Below are 17518 nucleotides of genomic sequence, written 5' to 3' on the forward strand. Positions count from 1 at the left end.
TTGTTCCTTGAGACAATTCTGTCTCTGAGGTCTACAGACAATTCCTCTGACTTCATGTTTAATTTGTACTCTGACATGCACTATACACTGTGGGATCTGATATAGACAGGTGTTCTGCAAATATTGTCCAATCAACTGAATTTACTACAGGTGGACACCAGTGAAGCTGTAGAAACATCTCCAGGATGATCAGTAGAAACAGGATGTGCTCAATTTGGGGCATCATGATAGAGGCTGTGAATACCGATGTACATGTTTCTTATTGACACTATTGGATTTTCAAGCTTAGAATTTATAGGAAAGATTTAATTCAATGAATTTTCAAATCAGGTTGTAGCATATCAAAATGTGGAAAAAGGTTATTGGATCAATTAATGAGTTCATGAGGTTGTTGCTGCTCCGGTCCTCCAACACCAGGGGGCGCCCGCGGGCGCTAGTGCACACCGGAAGATGCCTTCACGTGCAGCGAGCGACCGGCAGGAAGAAGAGTTTTGTTTTGGTTCAACGTGCTGTTCCATGATCGATGACAATGTGCTCAATAATACCACCAAGTCTAATAATGCCGTCTGTGGAGAGCCCGGAGGACCGCGGCGGGGTGGAGGGAGAGCAGAGAGGCACCAAGAGGAAGATTTCCCTCACGAAGTGAGTCATTTAAACACCAACAAGCCTAGAATCAGCCTGGTGAAATGTGTACCCTCTCTCTTATTATCCTATTGTAGCCAATACTATTCACTACGTGGCTAACAGAGCAATAATCTGAGTATTTGCACTACTTTGCCCTGCCGGTTTTTATATTTGGTTTATTTGTACTTGACGATTGGATGACTGTTAACATGAAAACAGTAGCTATATGATGGCATGTTGTCTGTCCTGCAGTTGTGCTGTTTGTGGATCTGATGAAGCCAAGTACAGATGTCCTGCCTGCCTCACACATTCTTGCAGGTGAGGTTATTTAAAGCAAATATTCGAATATTTATTCTCCACGCCTGTGGTAATTAACAGTCCGAGAGGGTTAAGTTGATGGTGATATTGTTGTTGATTTTGTTGTTGTTTGTTTTGTCATTTCCTTGTTTGGGGTTTCCACAATGATCGTATTCTTCCATTGCTTTCTTCCTGTATCCCCCTTTTTAACTTCAATCACGGTGAGATAATAAGAGGAATGAGTCAAACTGCCCGAAGCGCCATGTGCCAAGCTTGTGGCATCATATTCAAAAAGACTTCTTGCTGTAATTACTGCGAACGGTGCAAGTTGAGCAAAGGCTGGGAATACTTAAGCACATGTGATTTCTCAATTATTATTATTTTTTCTTTTCATTTTAATACATTTGCAAAAATAAGAAAAAAAAAAACTTGTCACATTTTCATTAATCAGTAGTGTGTGTAGAATCTTGAGGGAATTTCATCTATTCAGGAATAAAGCTAGAACGGCAAAATGCGGAAAAAATGAAGCACTGTCAATACTTTCCAGATGAACTGTCTATAGTGAGATCCAAAAGCCCTCAGGCAACAGTGAAAAGCACTTTGCTCCTCTTGAGCAGTCAACGCATAAGCATTTTTAAAGACTGATTATGGATGAGTGTTTTTTGCAAAGGATGTAGGTTTAAATGCAAGTTACAGTAACTTTTATGACAGATCAAGTGACATGAATAAAGAGAAATATTTAGCACAAATGTGGGTTTATATGCATCTATGAATATATTTGTGTATGGAATTAATAGTTTGTAATAGAAGTGTGATTCTCAAACTGTGGTAGCTTGTGTACTGGTGATGTCCCTCTATTGGTATGTGGGGGTAAGTCATTTAGATATATTTTCTAATGAATTATATTTGAAAATATATTAATGTATCAATAGTACAACACTACAACACAATAGCACAACTACAAAAAATGCAAACAATACAAGTGCGTATTGAAGTAATAAGTCCATAGCTATTAGGGTAAAAAACCTTCTGTCCTCTGTTGTTTTGCAGATCTGTCCTCGTCTGTGTGGGGGGACAAAAATCTACCTGAATATATGAAAAGTCACTAAACACATTGTGGTCTCTGGGTTTTTTTTTGTAGTATTTTGTGTGTGAAAAAACACAAAGAAGATTCTGGATGCAGCGGAGTCAGAAACAAAACTGCTTTTGTGACTCTGTCACATTTCGATGAAATGGCACTTCTCAGTGGTGAGCATTGGCATTCTTTATGGAAAAACAAGATAAATTGTGATATCTCACAATCATTTTCTTTGTTCAATCTTATATATATTCCGATTGTGGTTTGTAATTGAGTGCCTGTCCTTCACTTTGACTTTCCTCGTTGTGTGTTCATTCTTCCTGCAGATTACAGGTTTCTGGAGGACGCTGGACGATTTTCCGACGGTGCAACAAGAGACAAGCTTGCTCTTGTTCCCCATATCACTTTGGGAGTGAGCATCTGATCTTTGCATTTGCTCGTATTGTTTGCAAGATGCCCGGGTGTTTGGCACACGATTGCAAGTTCAAGCAAGTTTTTCACGAACAGTTGAAATAAAGTGACCATGTCCAACCAAAGTAGACTACTGTAGGAATAATGGGAATAGACAAATTAATGTTTTTAGAGATGTGTCTTGTTTAGACAGTTAATTGTAGTCTACACATTAAAAAAAAAGAAAAAGTTTTTGGTTATTTTTGGGAATTTTAATCATGATAAATATAGCCTCTGACTAAATAATGAACAAAAAACCAAAACAAAACTGTTGAACTTGTGTCACTACCCACTAGCATTGTAAATCACCTGTTAGACTACTCGACGATGCTTACTTGATTGTTATTTTAGTGTTGGGGGACCAGAGGCAAAGGTGACCCACAGAAAAGCAGTTGAGAATTGATTCAGTCCAATTTTATATACATCACACCAAAGACGGCAGTCATCTCACGGTACTTCTGCCAAGAATGATTAAAGGATTCTGCCTAAGCAAGCAGAGGTGGTGATGGATATTAGCAACTGCCTTTAAACAGGAAAACATTTGCACAACCAGACTCGGAGGTGGAGACTTTCTGCCGTTCTTGTTGAATTTAGGGGATATAAAGACAGAAAAACCAAAAAAATAGATCGTCATAATGTCGGTTGCGGATTACAGGGTGGAATACAAACTCTGGTTTGGGTCGGGGATGACACAAACATAAGGCAACAAACAGATTGTCATCGCTGGTTTAGAGGAACGTTTCAAATAGAAGGTGAAACAGTTTTCTGTTTTTTTTCTGCTTCAGTTGAGGGATTTTAACGTAAATATAATGGGGTTGGGCCTTTACTTATTTATCCAAACTTTTACATGTTCATACTCCTGTTATATTGTTGAAGTAAAATCAGATGGTCCGTGGTGTTCCCAGATCCAGACTAAAAAGAAGAGGTGACCCTGTGTTTTCGATTGTATAAAAGTTTAATCTGAATGTGTTGTACTGTCTTTACTTTTCCGTTGTCCAGGCCAAGAAAATGATCTCCGCTGCCTACAGGATGAACATCTCACTGAGATTACTCCCCATCACCTTCACCAAGAGCCGAGAAAACTCCACCATCTTTACCAAAAAGTAAGAATACAGTACTTCAGTTCTTATGCAATAACCCACGTTTGGAAATCGACGTCACTTTAACCCACATTAATGATGCACTGTAACTTTCGAACTGTGTGTCACACCTCCATATAAATTGCATTTTTTTCAAAATGCGTCATGGAGAGGAAAAGGACACATGTAGGTTACATAATGGGTATCATAAAAATCACATATGTTTTTCCATGTCCAGATGTAACTGCATCCTGGATAAGCCTCGATCTTTTTTTTTTCTTTTTTCTTTTTGCCAACATTTTGCTCACTCTATCAGTCAAATGTAAATGTAATGGAGTTTTTTCTGTGGTAATGTTGCAGCATTTTTCTGTCGTACAGTGACATCTAATGCTCCCGGATGGTATGTGCCGTGTATTTGTGAGACACTTCTGAATTCATTTCGTATGACCAGACAATATCTTCTTATAGTCTGACTTCGAGCACTGGCAATACGCTTTCTTGTTAAATCATATTCCTCACTGTCTTTGCGTCATTGACAATGCAACATGAATAACTATTATGTTAAAGGATAGAGAAAATAGGATTCACTTAGAGTAAGACCACCTTAACTTTGCACTTTTTACTTTTCGTGAATTTTTTACATATTTTCAAAACTTGTAGTGAAAACAAATACCAGTTCTATAGGACAATCGCACTTATGGTAATATAAAGCTTTAAAATTACGTTTTCCGCCTGAGCAGTATTATAGAAATTATAAATAAGAACTTGATGACTGTATTTACTTTGCACTCATTGAGAGAAAACATCATTTGACAGCTTGGTAAAGATCTTAATCTTCTGCAGAATGAGCTACTGATTAGTGCTGTTGTGCTTTGCCACAGGATGGCACTCTTGTGAAGCCCTGATAGTAGTTCAGCAGTGTCTCGCTCTGGCTTCCCTCTGGTTCTTCCATGGCAGCGTGATGGTGAAACACAGACGTCTGCCCATGAAATATACCTGAGGCAATGCAGGCAGGTACTATTGATAGTCACACCAATCCTTGACACGTCGGGGTTAATGAAACCACAGCGAGCTGCCAGTGTGATTCATCAACCGGCTGCTGTCACGATGAGTCTCATGATGAAAAGGTTGCACACTTTCAAATGGAAGTGTTTGTATTTTATTAGAATGACTGATAAGGGAGAAATCTAAATGTATGCCTGCTGGTAATGAAAAGAAACAAGTTACTTTGGAGCGAACTATTCTGTTACTTTGTTCACCTTCATTTGGATCTGCTTTAATAATCGACTCATAGCTGTATAATTGTGGTGGGACACATAAGCTCAACTCATATTTGAGTTCAGCTGAAGTCAGTTGGTGGAAGATGCTCTATAAACTGGATTTAGACAGTTCTCAAAGGTACATAATGTATTTTTAAAATGTGTGTCTATGTGCTGTGCTGTAAGAATGAAGCCCAGCTCACTGAAGCCCAGATCATGCAGTTTAGTTTATACAGCATCAAGTCTGTCTTCAGTCCAATAAGAAAAGTGGTAGATTAGATAATAAACACAATAGATTCTGCAGCTCTTGGTAATTACTGATTCGACGAGATTAACAAATTGAAGAGCTTAACTGAAGAACAATTGGGTGCTTCAGTGACTTGCGACTACCACCTAATGCAAAATGTGTCACAAAAGTATATATACAATTTCAATACTAAACCCTTAAAGAGAGGGATGACCTGCTGAGCACAAAAAAGCAGCAACAAACCCATGAATGTGCAGACGGCTCCTATGAAGGTAAGCTGAGGTTTAGTCAGGGCTGCTACAGCAGATATAGACTAATCTTAATGTAATTGATGGGCTGGCATTGTTGCTACTGTCAGAAGAACTGAGAGAGTTCAGGGATTGTTGTCTTTCTCCACTCAATGGTAGTTGAGTAGAATATTAACTGAATATGTTCCTGGTCGTCCCTGGTTGACTGAACCGTGATTTTATTAGAAACTGGCAAGTTTAAAAAAGGATAATGCTCGGAAATACACAATGAATTATTTCTATCAAGCGCTCTCTGAAGTCTTTAATCACAATTTTTAATAATTGTATCTGATTTTATATGCTGCTTAAGTACAAGGCAATTTAAGTAGAAGGTGCAATGCAGTACTCTGGATGTCAGCTCATCCTAGTCCATCAACCTTCTGGCGTCTTTTTTCTTTGAATCTTGGGCAAGAATCTGCCGTATCCAGGTCAAATCAGTATGAGCCTGGCTCGCAATGTTAGTAGTGGCAGTCAGTGTTTTGTGGAAGTTAAAATCAAGATGTTTGTGTTGAATGGGGTTTCTCCTTGTTTGGTTGGAGTCATTTGTGTCTGACACAGCTGACATCAAGTCAAGCCCTTTATTTGTACACGCTGCCTTGTTTGAAATTTCGAGCTCAGGGTTTCCCTAACAATGAGTCAGGACCCAAAGTGGGGAGGGAACTCGTTTGTTTTTGTGGCCCAATGCTAGAACGGAATTCCCAACACTGTCTTGAATTTGTTTTAAAAATTAAAATTCATGTAAATATGTTCACTGCAGCCTGGATAATGTCAAACCAAACAAGAATACAAAGGGGAATTCCAAAAAAGGTGGATTCACCAAAGCAGATGATAATATTGATAAAGTGAGGCCTTAGTTTGAATTATTGAGCAACTAAAGTTTCATATTAATGGCTTTTGTATTTTTAGCTATAGGTGTATATTGTGCTTTTTGTTTTTTTTCCAGTTTTGTACACCCTCCCTTTTTTTGACTCGTAATAGATTTTATAGAAACTGTAAATTCGTGGTTTTCGGTTTTCTTCATTGATAATGCATAAATGTACAGTAGTCATATTAAGCTTTAACCCTTGCAAGTCACCAACTTTCTGTGTTGAGTCTTGAAAATGTTTAGGAACATTTGTTGCAGGCGAAATTAAAATTTTTAAAGTCTAGTCAAACCCCACTGCAGGGATAGGTAGCCCGAGCTGCAGCCTTCTGGAGTTGGAGGCAGCTGCTGGAAAGTTTAAAGTGTGTGTGTGTGTGTGTCTGTGTCTGTGTGTGTGTGTGTGTGTGTGTGTGTGTGTATATGTTAGTTGTCCTTAAGGTTTGATTTCACCAGCAGTTGAAGATGGTGCCTTTTTCACCTAACATGTGGTTACACTATTAAGTGATGAGCGAAAAAAAAAATAGCAACTAAGTTACCAGACTTTTGTTAATTTGAAGGTTTTGGCCCAATGCTTCTGTCAGGCTCTTAATTGCTGGGTAATTCTTTCACACACACACTTCTGAGCTTCTCTCCCTGGACAACCTCCCATCCATCAGTTTACTATTCCTTTTCATCATGAGCTCTGCTGCTCTAATCCCACAGTGGAGGAATAGTTGAGGGGAAAGGAGGGTGATGAATCGTCATTGAACCGCATATTTAAGTCTGAAATGCTCTGGGACACCATAAGGTGCCAATCAGGATTGCCGCTAAAAGAAACATTTGTTAAGTCCTCCCAGCTGGTTTTATGTTGTTGCTTTCCCTTTCACCACCTCCTTTTCCATGCTTCGAGTCTGCCACCCTGTCATGTCTGTCTGTGGCGTTGCAGGTGGCGATTCAAGTGTGCATGTCTCGGGATGAGCCGACTTTAAGTCAGGATATCGCAACAGGCCCCAACCTTCCAGTTTCCAGTTCCGCATTTGTTAAATGGTGCCTGAAAAGTTTTCTTCGAATGCCCAGCGAGATTTAGTTTAAAGTTTTGCCACCTGGAAGACTTTTCAGATTCGCACAGCTGCGCCGGCAGAAGACACGAAAACCTTTATGCTTTTGTTATTGTCGTATCTGTAGAGAAATCACCGTCCCCGTCCAGCTGCACCGCCGCTCTTTGTTTAGTCTGGTTAGTCTCACCATGTCTCACTGTGAAGATTTTTTTTTTTTTTAAACTAACCGCAACAGTGTCCCATTCACACAGCGGCAAACGGACATGAGGGATGGGATGAAAGGTATATGATAAATAGAAAGGGAGCGAGGGAGCATGTGCTTCAGAATGGACCCAAGTACATAATATAAAAAGCAGATGTGAGAGCACTGTGACTGCAGCTGGTTAGCGACATATTCATGCTACGCACTCGCGCTGCCAGAAAAGGATCATTACTGGCAGACAGCTGACTGGAGGGCTTTCATGATGTGTGTCTGCGTGCGTGCGCACGTGTGAGCATATGTGGTCGAATGTGAGTTAGTGAGCACGTGTCTCTATGATTAAATGTTTGTATGCAAAAATAATGGCCGCACAACTAGTTTCTTTCCACCTCTTACCAATGACTAATTTCAAAAACAAGGCACGAACAGTGAAGAGATTGACAAAAAATTACAGGCTGCCTCTTGGTCCAGCCCTTGGAGGGTAAGTATATAATAGCTGGCATTTGGCAGAACATTGGGAGTAGTTGTGTTAGGGTGGAATTATGTTTTCTACAACCTCAGCCTGGCATGGCAGGGCATTTTCCCCCTAGGCATTTTGAGTGAACTGGGCAACACATTTCAGGAGCAGTTACTGTGCGTAATAACTGAACATATTTCTCTAATAACCCCAGATAATTAGTAATATGATCCGCTGTGGTTTGGTGTCCTGTATATCATGTTTCTATGTCTTGCCAATCAGCAATTTTTAATTCTTTTGGGATGGAGGAGACCTCTTTTTGTTCACAGTATCTGGAAACAAACCTTTGGAGTACCTTTCACTTTGTGTTCCACATATTGCGGTGCATGTAGGAATGATTTGGTTGATTCGGCTTCCAACAGGGGTGTACATGTAAAACGGTATTGAAAAGGTTTAAAAAGATTTGTGAGCGCCCTAAAAAACTGGATTGTTGTCACTTAGTGTTTGCTTAATTGCCATAAGGAAGGTTGTCATCTTTATCATCACGTACAAATTGTATTTATTGATGATGAACATTTTTATGCCATAAAGCACTACAATAACTACGATGTACCCTAACCTTCACTCAGTTTTCGATGGGACAGTGACCAAAACGTATGTAAGTCGAGAAAACATTAGACGAGTGAAAACGATGCATTAATAAGAAACAATGATTAAGATTGTGTTACTTCATGGTTCTTGTTGCTTTGGTTCCAAATCAGGCCATTTTGGTTCCAGCTCCATGGATCCCAGGTAAACTCTGTTAATCAAATAGAAGCCACATTTATTTTCCCCTAAAGCTCAAAGAATTAATAGAAAATGCCGATGTAATGGACTTCCCCCATTGAAATCTTGCTGTCGGCTATTGACACCATGGAAAAGGACTGAAATCCCAGTGCCTCCATCAGAGCAAGTAATGCATTTTGAAAATGCTCCACTGTTGCATTGACATTCATCGCGGGTTTGCAGAAACCAGAGTGGACTGTGAGCTATTGCATATGACGAATAAATGCACAAATGGATGAAAGCAAAAAAAGAAGTGTATTTCAGCCCAGATTTCATAGCCAGGGACGACTATTCCATCACTTCACGGTCATTTACAGCACGACTTCTACTTTCCAGAAATTAGGTTCAAATCACACAATCAGCTGCTGCTTTACTCAAAGAGTTAGTTTTTTTGTTTGTTTTTGTTTTAGATGTCCAACAGAAAAGCTGTTGGCTGTCTGAGCCTTGATTAACCAGTGCTGATGCAGAGCAGAGTCTGTGTCTGCTGCCACCCGAGGCAAAACCTCACATCAGAATGGCAAGCAAGGAGTTTCATCAGTGTTACGAACATTGTCGTCACGATTGGCTGCGTAACTGTGGGCAACATGCTGCTTTCTCTGGCTCTGCGAGAAATTCCAAACTTTGAATTAGCCAGAAACCTGATGTTGCCCCATTCAGCAGAGATGCATACCACTTCGCACGTGCATATAGGTTTCCACGTGTTCTCCAAAATCAATTGCTTGAATGCTATGAACCCTTCCCTGAATGCTTTCTGTCTAAAAAAGTCAACTGAAGGTGACAACATTTTTAGAACATTTTGAAATCCATGTTTGGTTCGTAATAAATTTTGATAAAAATCAGTATGTGAAAGTCTCAAAGGGACCTCAAATCCGACAAAATCTTCTCAGGAAGCCATTTGTTATGCAACCTTTTTATAGCAGATTGACAGAATTGAGGAATTTCTCATATATTTCCTTACTCAACATGCATATCTTATTACACATTTAAGAATGAAGCTAAATGTCATTTTTGTTCCATTCGTGATATGAATATATAAACAGAAAAAGGTGTCTCTATTTTGCTTTTTTTGTTTCAACATCTTCATATCGAGTCCAAGTTAAAGACTTTCGTTGAGCTTTCTGGGAAAGAATTGTCTTCAACTAAATTATCCAAATGTGTTTGTATCATCATTTCAAAAAAGTAAAATCTGTTTTCCTTGTTTGTTTTCTTCATGTTGTCCAGCTTCATCCCACAATCCAAACAATGCTCACTAAACTAAGTATTGACTTGAAATTAGATAGAATAGAAGTGAATGTATGTTTGTGATTGTCTCTCTGTGCAAGTACCAATATTATAGCTGACCCTCAGTCTTGCCCTATCAGCTATGTGCTTAGGGTTAGGGTTAAGTTTTGACTTATTTTTCTAATTTTATATAGTTTAACATCAATTTTCGACAATTTTATTCAATTTTAGACTCTCCCCCATGTGCCATTTGAGGGAGCACAGTTTGAGAATCATGGTTCTAATATACATACAACACCAAGATTGATTTATATGTGAAATTGCTGCAGTTGTAATGTTTTCTATGCCCTTTCATTCCTCTCATCCATTCTACCCCCTGATGTTAACAATTCATTCTCTGAATCTTAGTTGTCTTTCGCTGTGCACCAACACCCACTCGACACCCAAATCCTTGCATCTGCCTCCGATGAGCAAGGGACACATGTTTGTATTTTCATGCTACACCATTTTTGTTGCATCTGTCCTACGAGTCCAGCCAGACGGATTTCGGCTCCCGCTGCCAGACCACCAGTCACGCTTTATGCTCTCTGGTGCTGATGGCACAAGCAAATCCACTTGCTTACCTAATCGAAAGAGTGCGTTCCTGTTAACGAATTCATCCATCTTCCACTAAATCTGCTTTGCGTCTCTGTCTCCGACATGGAGGCAGACAGTTTTAAGGTTTAAAGTGGCGGCCAAAGTTGTGTCCTGAGATGCTAACTGGTTTGGCACGCTTCAGTTTGTACACCGCGTCCATGATTGAAATGCAAACGCTCCATTTGAGCACAAATGGCAACCGATGCCGCGTAAAGCTCTGCCTTTCTTGACGCACACGGCCGGTTACCGTGTGGAATGGGCGTCGCCGTGGAGTTGTCTGACAGGGGTCGGTAGCTGGTTTTACTTGAAGACATGCCTGTTTGAAAAGCTATTAAGGCAGTTTATATGCACACACATACACACAGACTCTGATTCACGCTAAAATCATGAGTAATAAACTACCTGCTGCTTTACTGCTTTAAGAGCACATTCCCCCCCCAGGAGGAAATATTCATCAAACAACTTGTTGAATGACAGGTAGCTTAACTATATGAAATAGGTTTGGCACACAGCCAGATTATAGCGAAAGAGTGGTACGCATGTTGCATTATAAACCGCAAGTCAGCGAAGAAACCTGTTTTTTCGGGTCGTGATTACTGTTGATCCTTAAAGTTTTTAGGGGGATGAGAATAGCTCTGCGATGTTTTCATCTCTTAAGATTTCCTGTTGGAAAGAGAGGACGATCAGACATTAGAACAAACCAGCGTACTGCAGTCCTGATACAGGGATTTGTTGTTGGATCTGTATAAAGATAAAACTTAACATATGCTTGGCATTATATTTCTGGAGTGCCTCGATCAAAAAAAAAAAAAAAAATTCTATTTAAAATTTCTTTATTTCTTGTATGGTATCAGCATCCAGTGCAATATTTTTCACTACAGTCATTTGAGAGGGAGACTCATCGATGGATCATCCACTATATAAGAGCCTTTTGTCTTACCTATTTTCAGCGAGGACTGAGTCCAGCCCACTTGCCGCCTTCCCCTGTGACTGTAAATTAGATATAAAGGGTTTAGCAGATTGATAGATAAATAATAAAGGGCTTGAGTTGATAGGCAAAAGAAGTTTAAAGCTACGTTTTTGGAGAGGTACAATTTGCACACACACATATTTATATTAAATCCAAAGGCTTAATTTGTTAACTTTCTCTTTAGTGTTTTTTTTATACCCTATTGCACAAATGGGAATCACAGGAAGCAACCAGCAATGTTTTTTTTTTTTTTATCTTTTATAACAGCTCATTTAAAAATGATGGATAATTAAAGTTTAAAAAGTCAGTATTTCCAACGTATATTGTGACTCTGACCAAAAAACTTTAACTACCAGACAATCCCAGGAACAGTCTGGCTTTTATTATAAATGTGTTATTTCCAATTGAAACTTTGCAGCTTTTCTTTTTATTGTGTTTAATTGACTGGGTGCTTTTTTTAACAAGCTATTTTAATGGGTTGAAAAGCTGAGCGATGACAACAAAATGCTGTTGTGCTTCTAATTTTAAAGCATCCACTTGTGAAGCAGAGCGATTTGGCCACTCCAGTCCTCACAATGTTCAAAAGAGGCTTTGGTGAAAATAAATGGAAAATCTATTGGTGTTTTACCAAACACCAAGGGTCCAGTGTCCGACAGAATACACAGAATCTAGAAAGTTCACAGATCCAAATTGGATCTTTAACTGGCCTGAATTATTATAGTATTTGAGTGTTTGGAGAACAAACCGTACATACACCTACTGACGTATTTGAATTCAAAGTTTATGCGTTTTCTGATGTTTCTGAGCAGTTGTACAATATTAGCAATGAAACATGTTGACTTTTAAAAAAATGTTTTAGCTCCTCTCTGGCCATTTATCAATCATATTTCACTTTCATATTTGTTAACACCCAACAAGCCTTTTGATGAATAATCTTTCATAAAGCATCTATAACTTTTGATACAGCCTCTATAGGGTATTTGATAATTTTTGCATGAAGTTCTGATGAGGTTAACATTTTGGTGCATACTTGTTTCAAAAGGATGTTTTCTTGTTTATTTGAGGAAGGGATCTATCAATTCCTGCTTCTTGCCACTGTTGTCCTCTTCTTGCTCGAGGCCATCCTGCAAATAACCTTGAAGAATTTGGGAGTGTGACCTGATCTTTTTTTTTCACAGATTCTGGCATTCAAAGCAGTCATCCCCGGCTGTTGGAAGCTTCTGTTTTGACTTTTATGCTGCTTGTTCCCTCTTTTTTTTTTTTTTTCACATCAATGAATGATAGCCGTTTTCCCAGGTATGCACTGTGGTCTTGCCTAAAATGATTGCACGTATCCTTGGCCAAGCCCCTTTTTCCATTGACAGACATAGTTTCCATTTGCTGTAATGACAGAATAATGGCATCACACCTGGTGCTCCACCCTCATTTGCTTGCACGCACAAACGCATACATACCTGCTCACATGCACACGTTGACGCACCAGAGATGAAACTCGGCCAAAACTAAGCAAGCACATACATTTCTCTGACTAAGGGGTTAGAGGTGTTCGGCACCTCCCACAGTTGCGTAGGGAATCCTCCCCCACCCCCTTGTCTACACTTCCAACATACCTGCTGCTGTCGCCGTCTCTACATACAATTTAACCTCCTTCCTTGCAGCCAAGGGAAAGGTCACAACTACCTTTCATTAAGTGTTCCGAATGTTTTTCATTTTTCTTTTTAAATCCATTACCGACCCCATTTTTAACTACCAAACAAAGAAAATATCCTTAGTTGTTTAAACTGCCACCTGTATGCCCCCAAACCTCTACAGTCGCGAACCCGTGTTGACAAAAAACTGTTTTTTTGTTTTGACATTTCCTTGATTATAATTATTTTAATCTTTCAAGTGTTTGAGGAATGTTTTGCTGCATTCGTCAACCTGGCTCCCGACAACCAATTACCAGTAGCTTAAATATGTTTCGAAAGAGTGCAATTAACTTCATTCCAAGAATATAAAAAAAAAAATTCTGTTGCTAATTAACAGCATATTGACTTGCCTGGATAAGGCCAAAACATTATGATCACCTCTATAATTGTCTAGTTTGTTCTGCACGTGCCAACAAAGTAATCCCGACTCGTCGAGGCACGGCCTGTACAAGACCTCTGATGGTAGCCTACGGTATGTGGCTCCAAGATGTTAGCAGTTAGATTCCACACTTCTTCCACCACATGGAGGCCAAAACAACACTTGTCACATTCCTCCCCTCAAGGTTGCTTCCCCTCTCTCCCCTGTCGCTTTTCGCAGATGGGATATCCTTCGTTGAATTGAGTAGCTTTGACATCCAAACAAGCTGGCGGTAGTTTTTGGTTCGTCATCATTGTGGTTGCTTATCTGGAGTGCTCCGGGAGGTTTCTAGGATTCAATCATCAACTCCATATTGCAATCTGGTTAAAAAGAAGGAAAAAAAACAACAACTGATCACTAACGGTGTGTTGAGGCAAACCCAGGTACAAAAAGACTCAATCTCGCTAAATGGCATGTCCGAGTCCATTTTCAAACAATCTTTTGTGTGGTTTGATTCAATTCTGAATGCAGCATTAATGAGGCTCTAATCGCATGACCGAGATGCTTCAAAAACACTGCATCTCCAGCATGTCTGATTGACTCAAACCATGGAGGAATTTCTCTTGGTTTTTACATCTATTTACGTTTTATAAAGTGTTGATGAGTGCTTAGCTTGTAAAAAATGCACTACAATAATCCAACATGCAAGATATTTATCCAAAAATGCAGCATTGTTGTGGAAGATACGTTGCAGAGGATACACCACAACAGCTGTCCACTATGGAAAATGTATTTACCTCTTCTCATTGCACATACTGAACCAGTTCCATTAGGGTTTATTTCCTTCAAGTTTAGCCAAGACCAGGCCAATTCAGCACAACCGGGAACATGCACAACTGTGTATAATAATTCTCATTGTGAGGTTTTTGCTCCGGTGTATAGATGCAGGAAACCATATTTGCACTGTGTTTCCCCTCCATGCTTTGCAATCTGTTCAGTGAAAGTAGCATAGTTTATATTCAAGTAAAGTATCAAGAGAAACCTCCATCTCGTGCCCTGAAAAATCTCTTGGTGAATACCAAAAGCCCTAATAACAAGGTCTCCTGTGAGTGCCTTGCAATTATGTTCTGTGTGTTTCTGAGGGTGTGTCTCATATTCATCCTTAAGATCTATCAAGGGCTCTGCACTTTCTCTCTGATGAGGAAGAGCTTGATGAATCGGCTCCACCTTTTTACATGGTGAAATTCTGTGGTCTTGGTCAATGTATGTCCTTGTAGTTGCGTTCGGCTCTCAGCATGGTCGCTCCCTGAGTCCAGAGGGACCGGCCTTTAGATGCTTGTGCCAGTAGTTTCTTCGCCTCCATTCCTTGTAATTAATGGAAAGATGTGGAATTCGTGTCACTTTTATGGGCGCCTCACAAAGTTTGAAGGAGAAAATCTGGTCACATCGACAGTGTCTCCCTGTATATTTAAACGCGATACCCTTCACGTTAACAGGCGTAGTCAGCGCATCATCAAAGGTTATTACGTGATTTGTAACTACATTAGTGATTATGATGTTTTTACTTATACTTGTGGTTGATCATTTTTGTCTTTATTTATTGTTTTTAAATCATGAAACCCAAAGTTTCCAGGAAGCAACACCGCCTCCCTTGGCTTTCATCACAAGTCACACCCGAAATGTACTATCAAAGACATTCCCAGCAAGAACATTCCCAGCAAAACCCCCAAATTTGAACCAGAAATTAATGACTTCTGTCGGAAAGAGAAAGAACTGAAGAAGTTTTCAATTATGATCATTTGTCTAAAAAAAGCATGAATCTATTATTGTAGGAGAATAAAGAAAGCTGAATCACATCTTATTGTTTTCGTCCACCACACTTTTTTTGATGTACTACATTTTCTTGGCTGTTTCTGCTGACGGTAGTGTGTGTATATGAACAGTGCAGCTGTTTGGGGAATAACTGTTTGGTTGTAGAGGACGCCCAGCAACCCTGAAAGCCCAACCACATTTAATAGTTACTGCCCAAAGCATTACCCCAGAAGAAGTGATTATTATGTGATGTCCACCAGCTGGTGTCCTACTATTGAGTGTATATGTCATAGTCACCATGGTGACTCTTATTTATTTTATTTTTTTTTATTCACACACATGCAATGACACAGATGGACAAAGTCTTGGAAGCACCCAGGCGTATTGTCTTGGATTGATTAAGACTGAATCCATTTTATGCTCTGAATTCAAACAAGGACATTTGTGTTTTGCTGTGAAGGCAAGACTATGCGAGAACAAGTGTGGTCATCCATTGAAAACCAGACCACAAGCACAACTGTTTCTGATAACCTCAAACTGAAAATGGATCTGTGTCTCCTTTAGAGGACAGCAGTTCCTGTGGCACCTGAAACTCATGTTTCCTCAAAGCAGCTCAGAGTTCACTCAGAGGAGGTGAGTGACTCAACGTGTTTTCAATAGTATGCAAATAAAAGTTTCTGCTCAATGCAAGTGTTTGGGGTTGTTAACGACATGTTTCCAATGATATCTCGTTTTCTTGTTTTTGCAGGGTGTCCGATCAGAAGACCTTAGTAGAGATTTTGACTGCTTACATTCATCCTACAGAGTCTGATCCCGTTGCACGTCAAAAGTGAGTTTTGTTAATTTTGATTCATAATAAAATCTATGGAGTATTTTGGTTTTGGTCATGCACAAAAGTAGCACTCCCGTAACACAGTATTTTCTTGAGAAATACTTTATGGCTCTTAAGCTATCATATTACTGTCACCTGTGTTCATGTAGCATCTTCACAAGGAAAATGAACTAAACGCCTTGATACAAAAGCAGCAGTGACAGCGAAACCAACAAAATGTAATGGTTAAACTCCATTATTAACAAGACGTGTTGAACAAAATGCAGAGTAAAAATTGTGTATTTTAGAAGTGATTTAACGGTAGTCAGAGAATCTGCAGCCATATCTTCTGGTATACTGCTTCATTCCTAAAACGTTGTGTAAAAGTGATGTAGGAATTAACTAAATGACAAATTTTATAAAGTCAAGTTCATTTGCACAAAATATTGACATTGTGTGAGTCTCTACCTTGTGTAAATGTCAGAAATAAATCATTTTGCCATGCCAGGAGTAGACATTTCTGTGGAGTGACCCTCCTATTGGGATTTGGGAGATTAATACAATTGCAATATTGCTATACAAGACACATCATGACATGCAACAATGTATATTTTAAACTAAATGTGTATTTTTGTGTGTAATCAAGTTGCTTTATTAAGATATGAGCAACTATCTTCATCCATTTTTGCCTTAAATTAAATATATTTAGAGTAGCCGTCTCTCATTTGAGAGTTTAGGAATCGAGCCAGACGTAAGCATGCTCGGATGTTTGCAGGTGATCTGACCAGCTGAAGTTAAAGCTGCACCCATGATCTTGGCAGTTATTATAGGTGAACGTGTCAAGTGTAGTCACATTTATCACCATGGTTAATTCATTCATGCATTTTACTACACTTTCCCTCGTAACCCCAGACAAATGGGCTTCATCGAGCAGACCAAATGTATCAACCACCGACTGATGCTTAGAAACTGAAAAGATGCAGTATGATCATAAAACCAGAAGTCAGCGCTTCTTTAATCTATATGAGGGGAAAACAAAATATGTGGGGACACTGACTGCTGCTCAGCCTATTATATTGTCTTAAATAGTTTGAATGATCATTTTTATTGTTTCCAACAACTTTTAAGTTTGTACATTTTCACAGAGGAAGTCTGGGGGAAAATAAATCTAAATAAATCACTCACAGTAATGGCTCCTGACGTGCATATTTATGCATCTGTAACATGGCTTCTCACTGAATGTCAACACCACTTTGCCTCACATCGTCTTGAATGTACTTGCATTGTACTTGTCAGCTGCAGCAGGAAAACACCATGGCTG

At 39.4% G+C, this 17518-nt stretch overlaps 1 protein-coding gene across 1 annotated transcript in view; it reads left to right on the top strand.

Annotated features, from left to right (window-relative positions):
* Positions 1-527: 527 nt before the first annotated feature.
* znhit6 (zinc finger HIT-type containing 6) overlaps positions 528-17518 on the top strand; it is a 29099-nt gene continuing 12108 nt past the window's right edge. Inside the window, exons 1-7 of the mRNA XM_080505620.1 lie at positions 528-642; positions 877-942; positions 2063-2169; positions 2326-2411; positions 3449-3552; positions 15951-16019; positions 16135-16215. Coding sequence (XP_080361746.1) covers positions 530-642; positions 877-942; positions 2063-2169; positions 2326-2411; positions 3449-3552; positions 15951-16019; positions 16135-16215 — 626 coding nt within the window. The 5' untranslated portion in view covers positions 528-529. The remainder of the gene's footprint in view (positions 643-876; positions 943-2062; positions 2170-2325; positions 2412-3448; positions 3553-15950; positions 16020-16134; positions 16216-17518) is intronic.

This window comes from Blennius ocellaris, assembly GCF_963422515.1.
Source record: "Blennius ocellaris genome assembly, chromosome: 12".
Lineage (NCBI taxonomy): Eukaryota > Metazoa > Chordata > Actinopteri > Blenniiformes > Blenniidae > Blennius > Blennius ocellaris.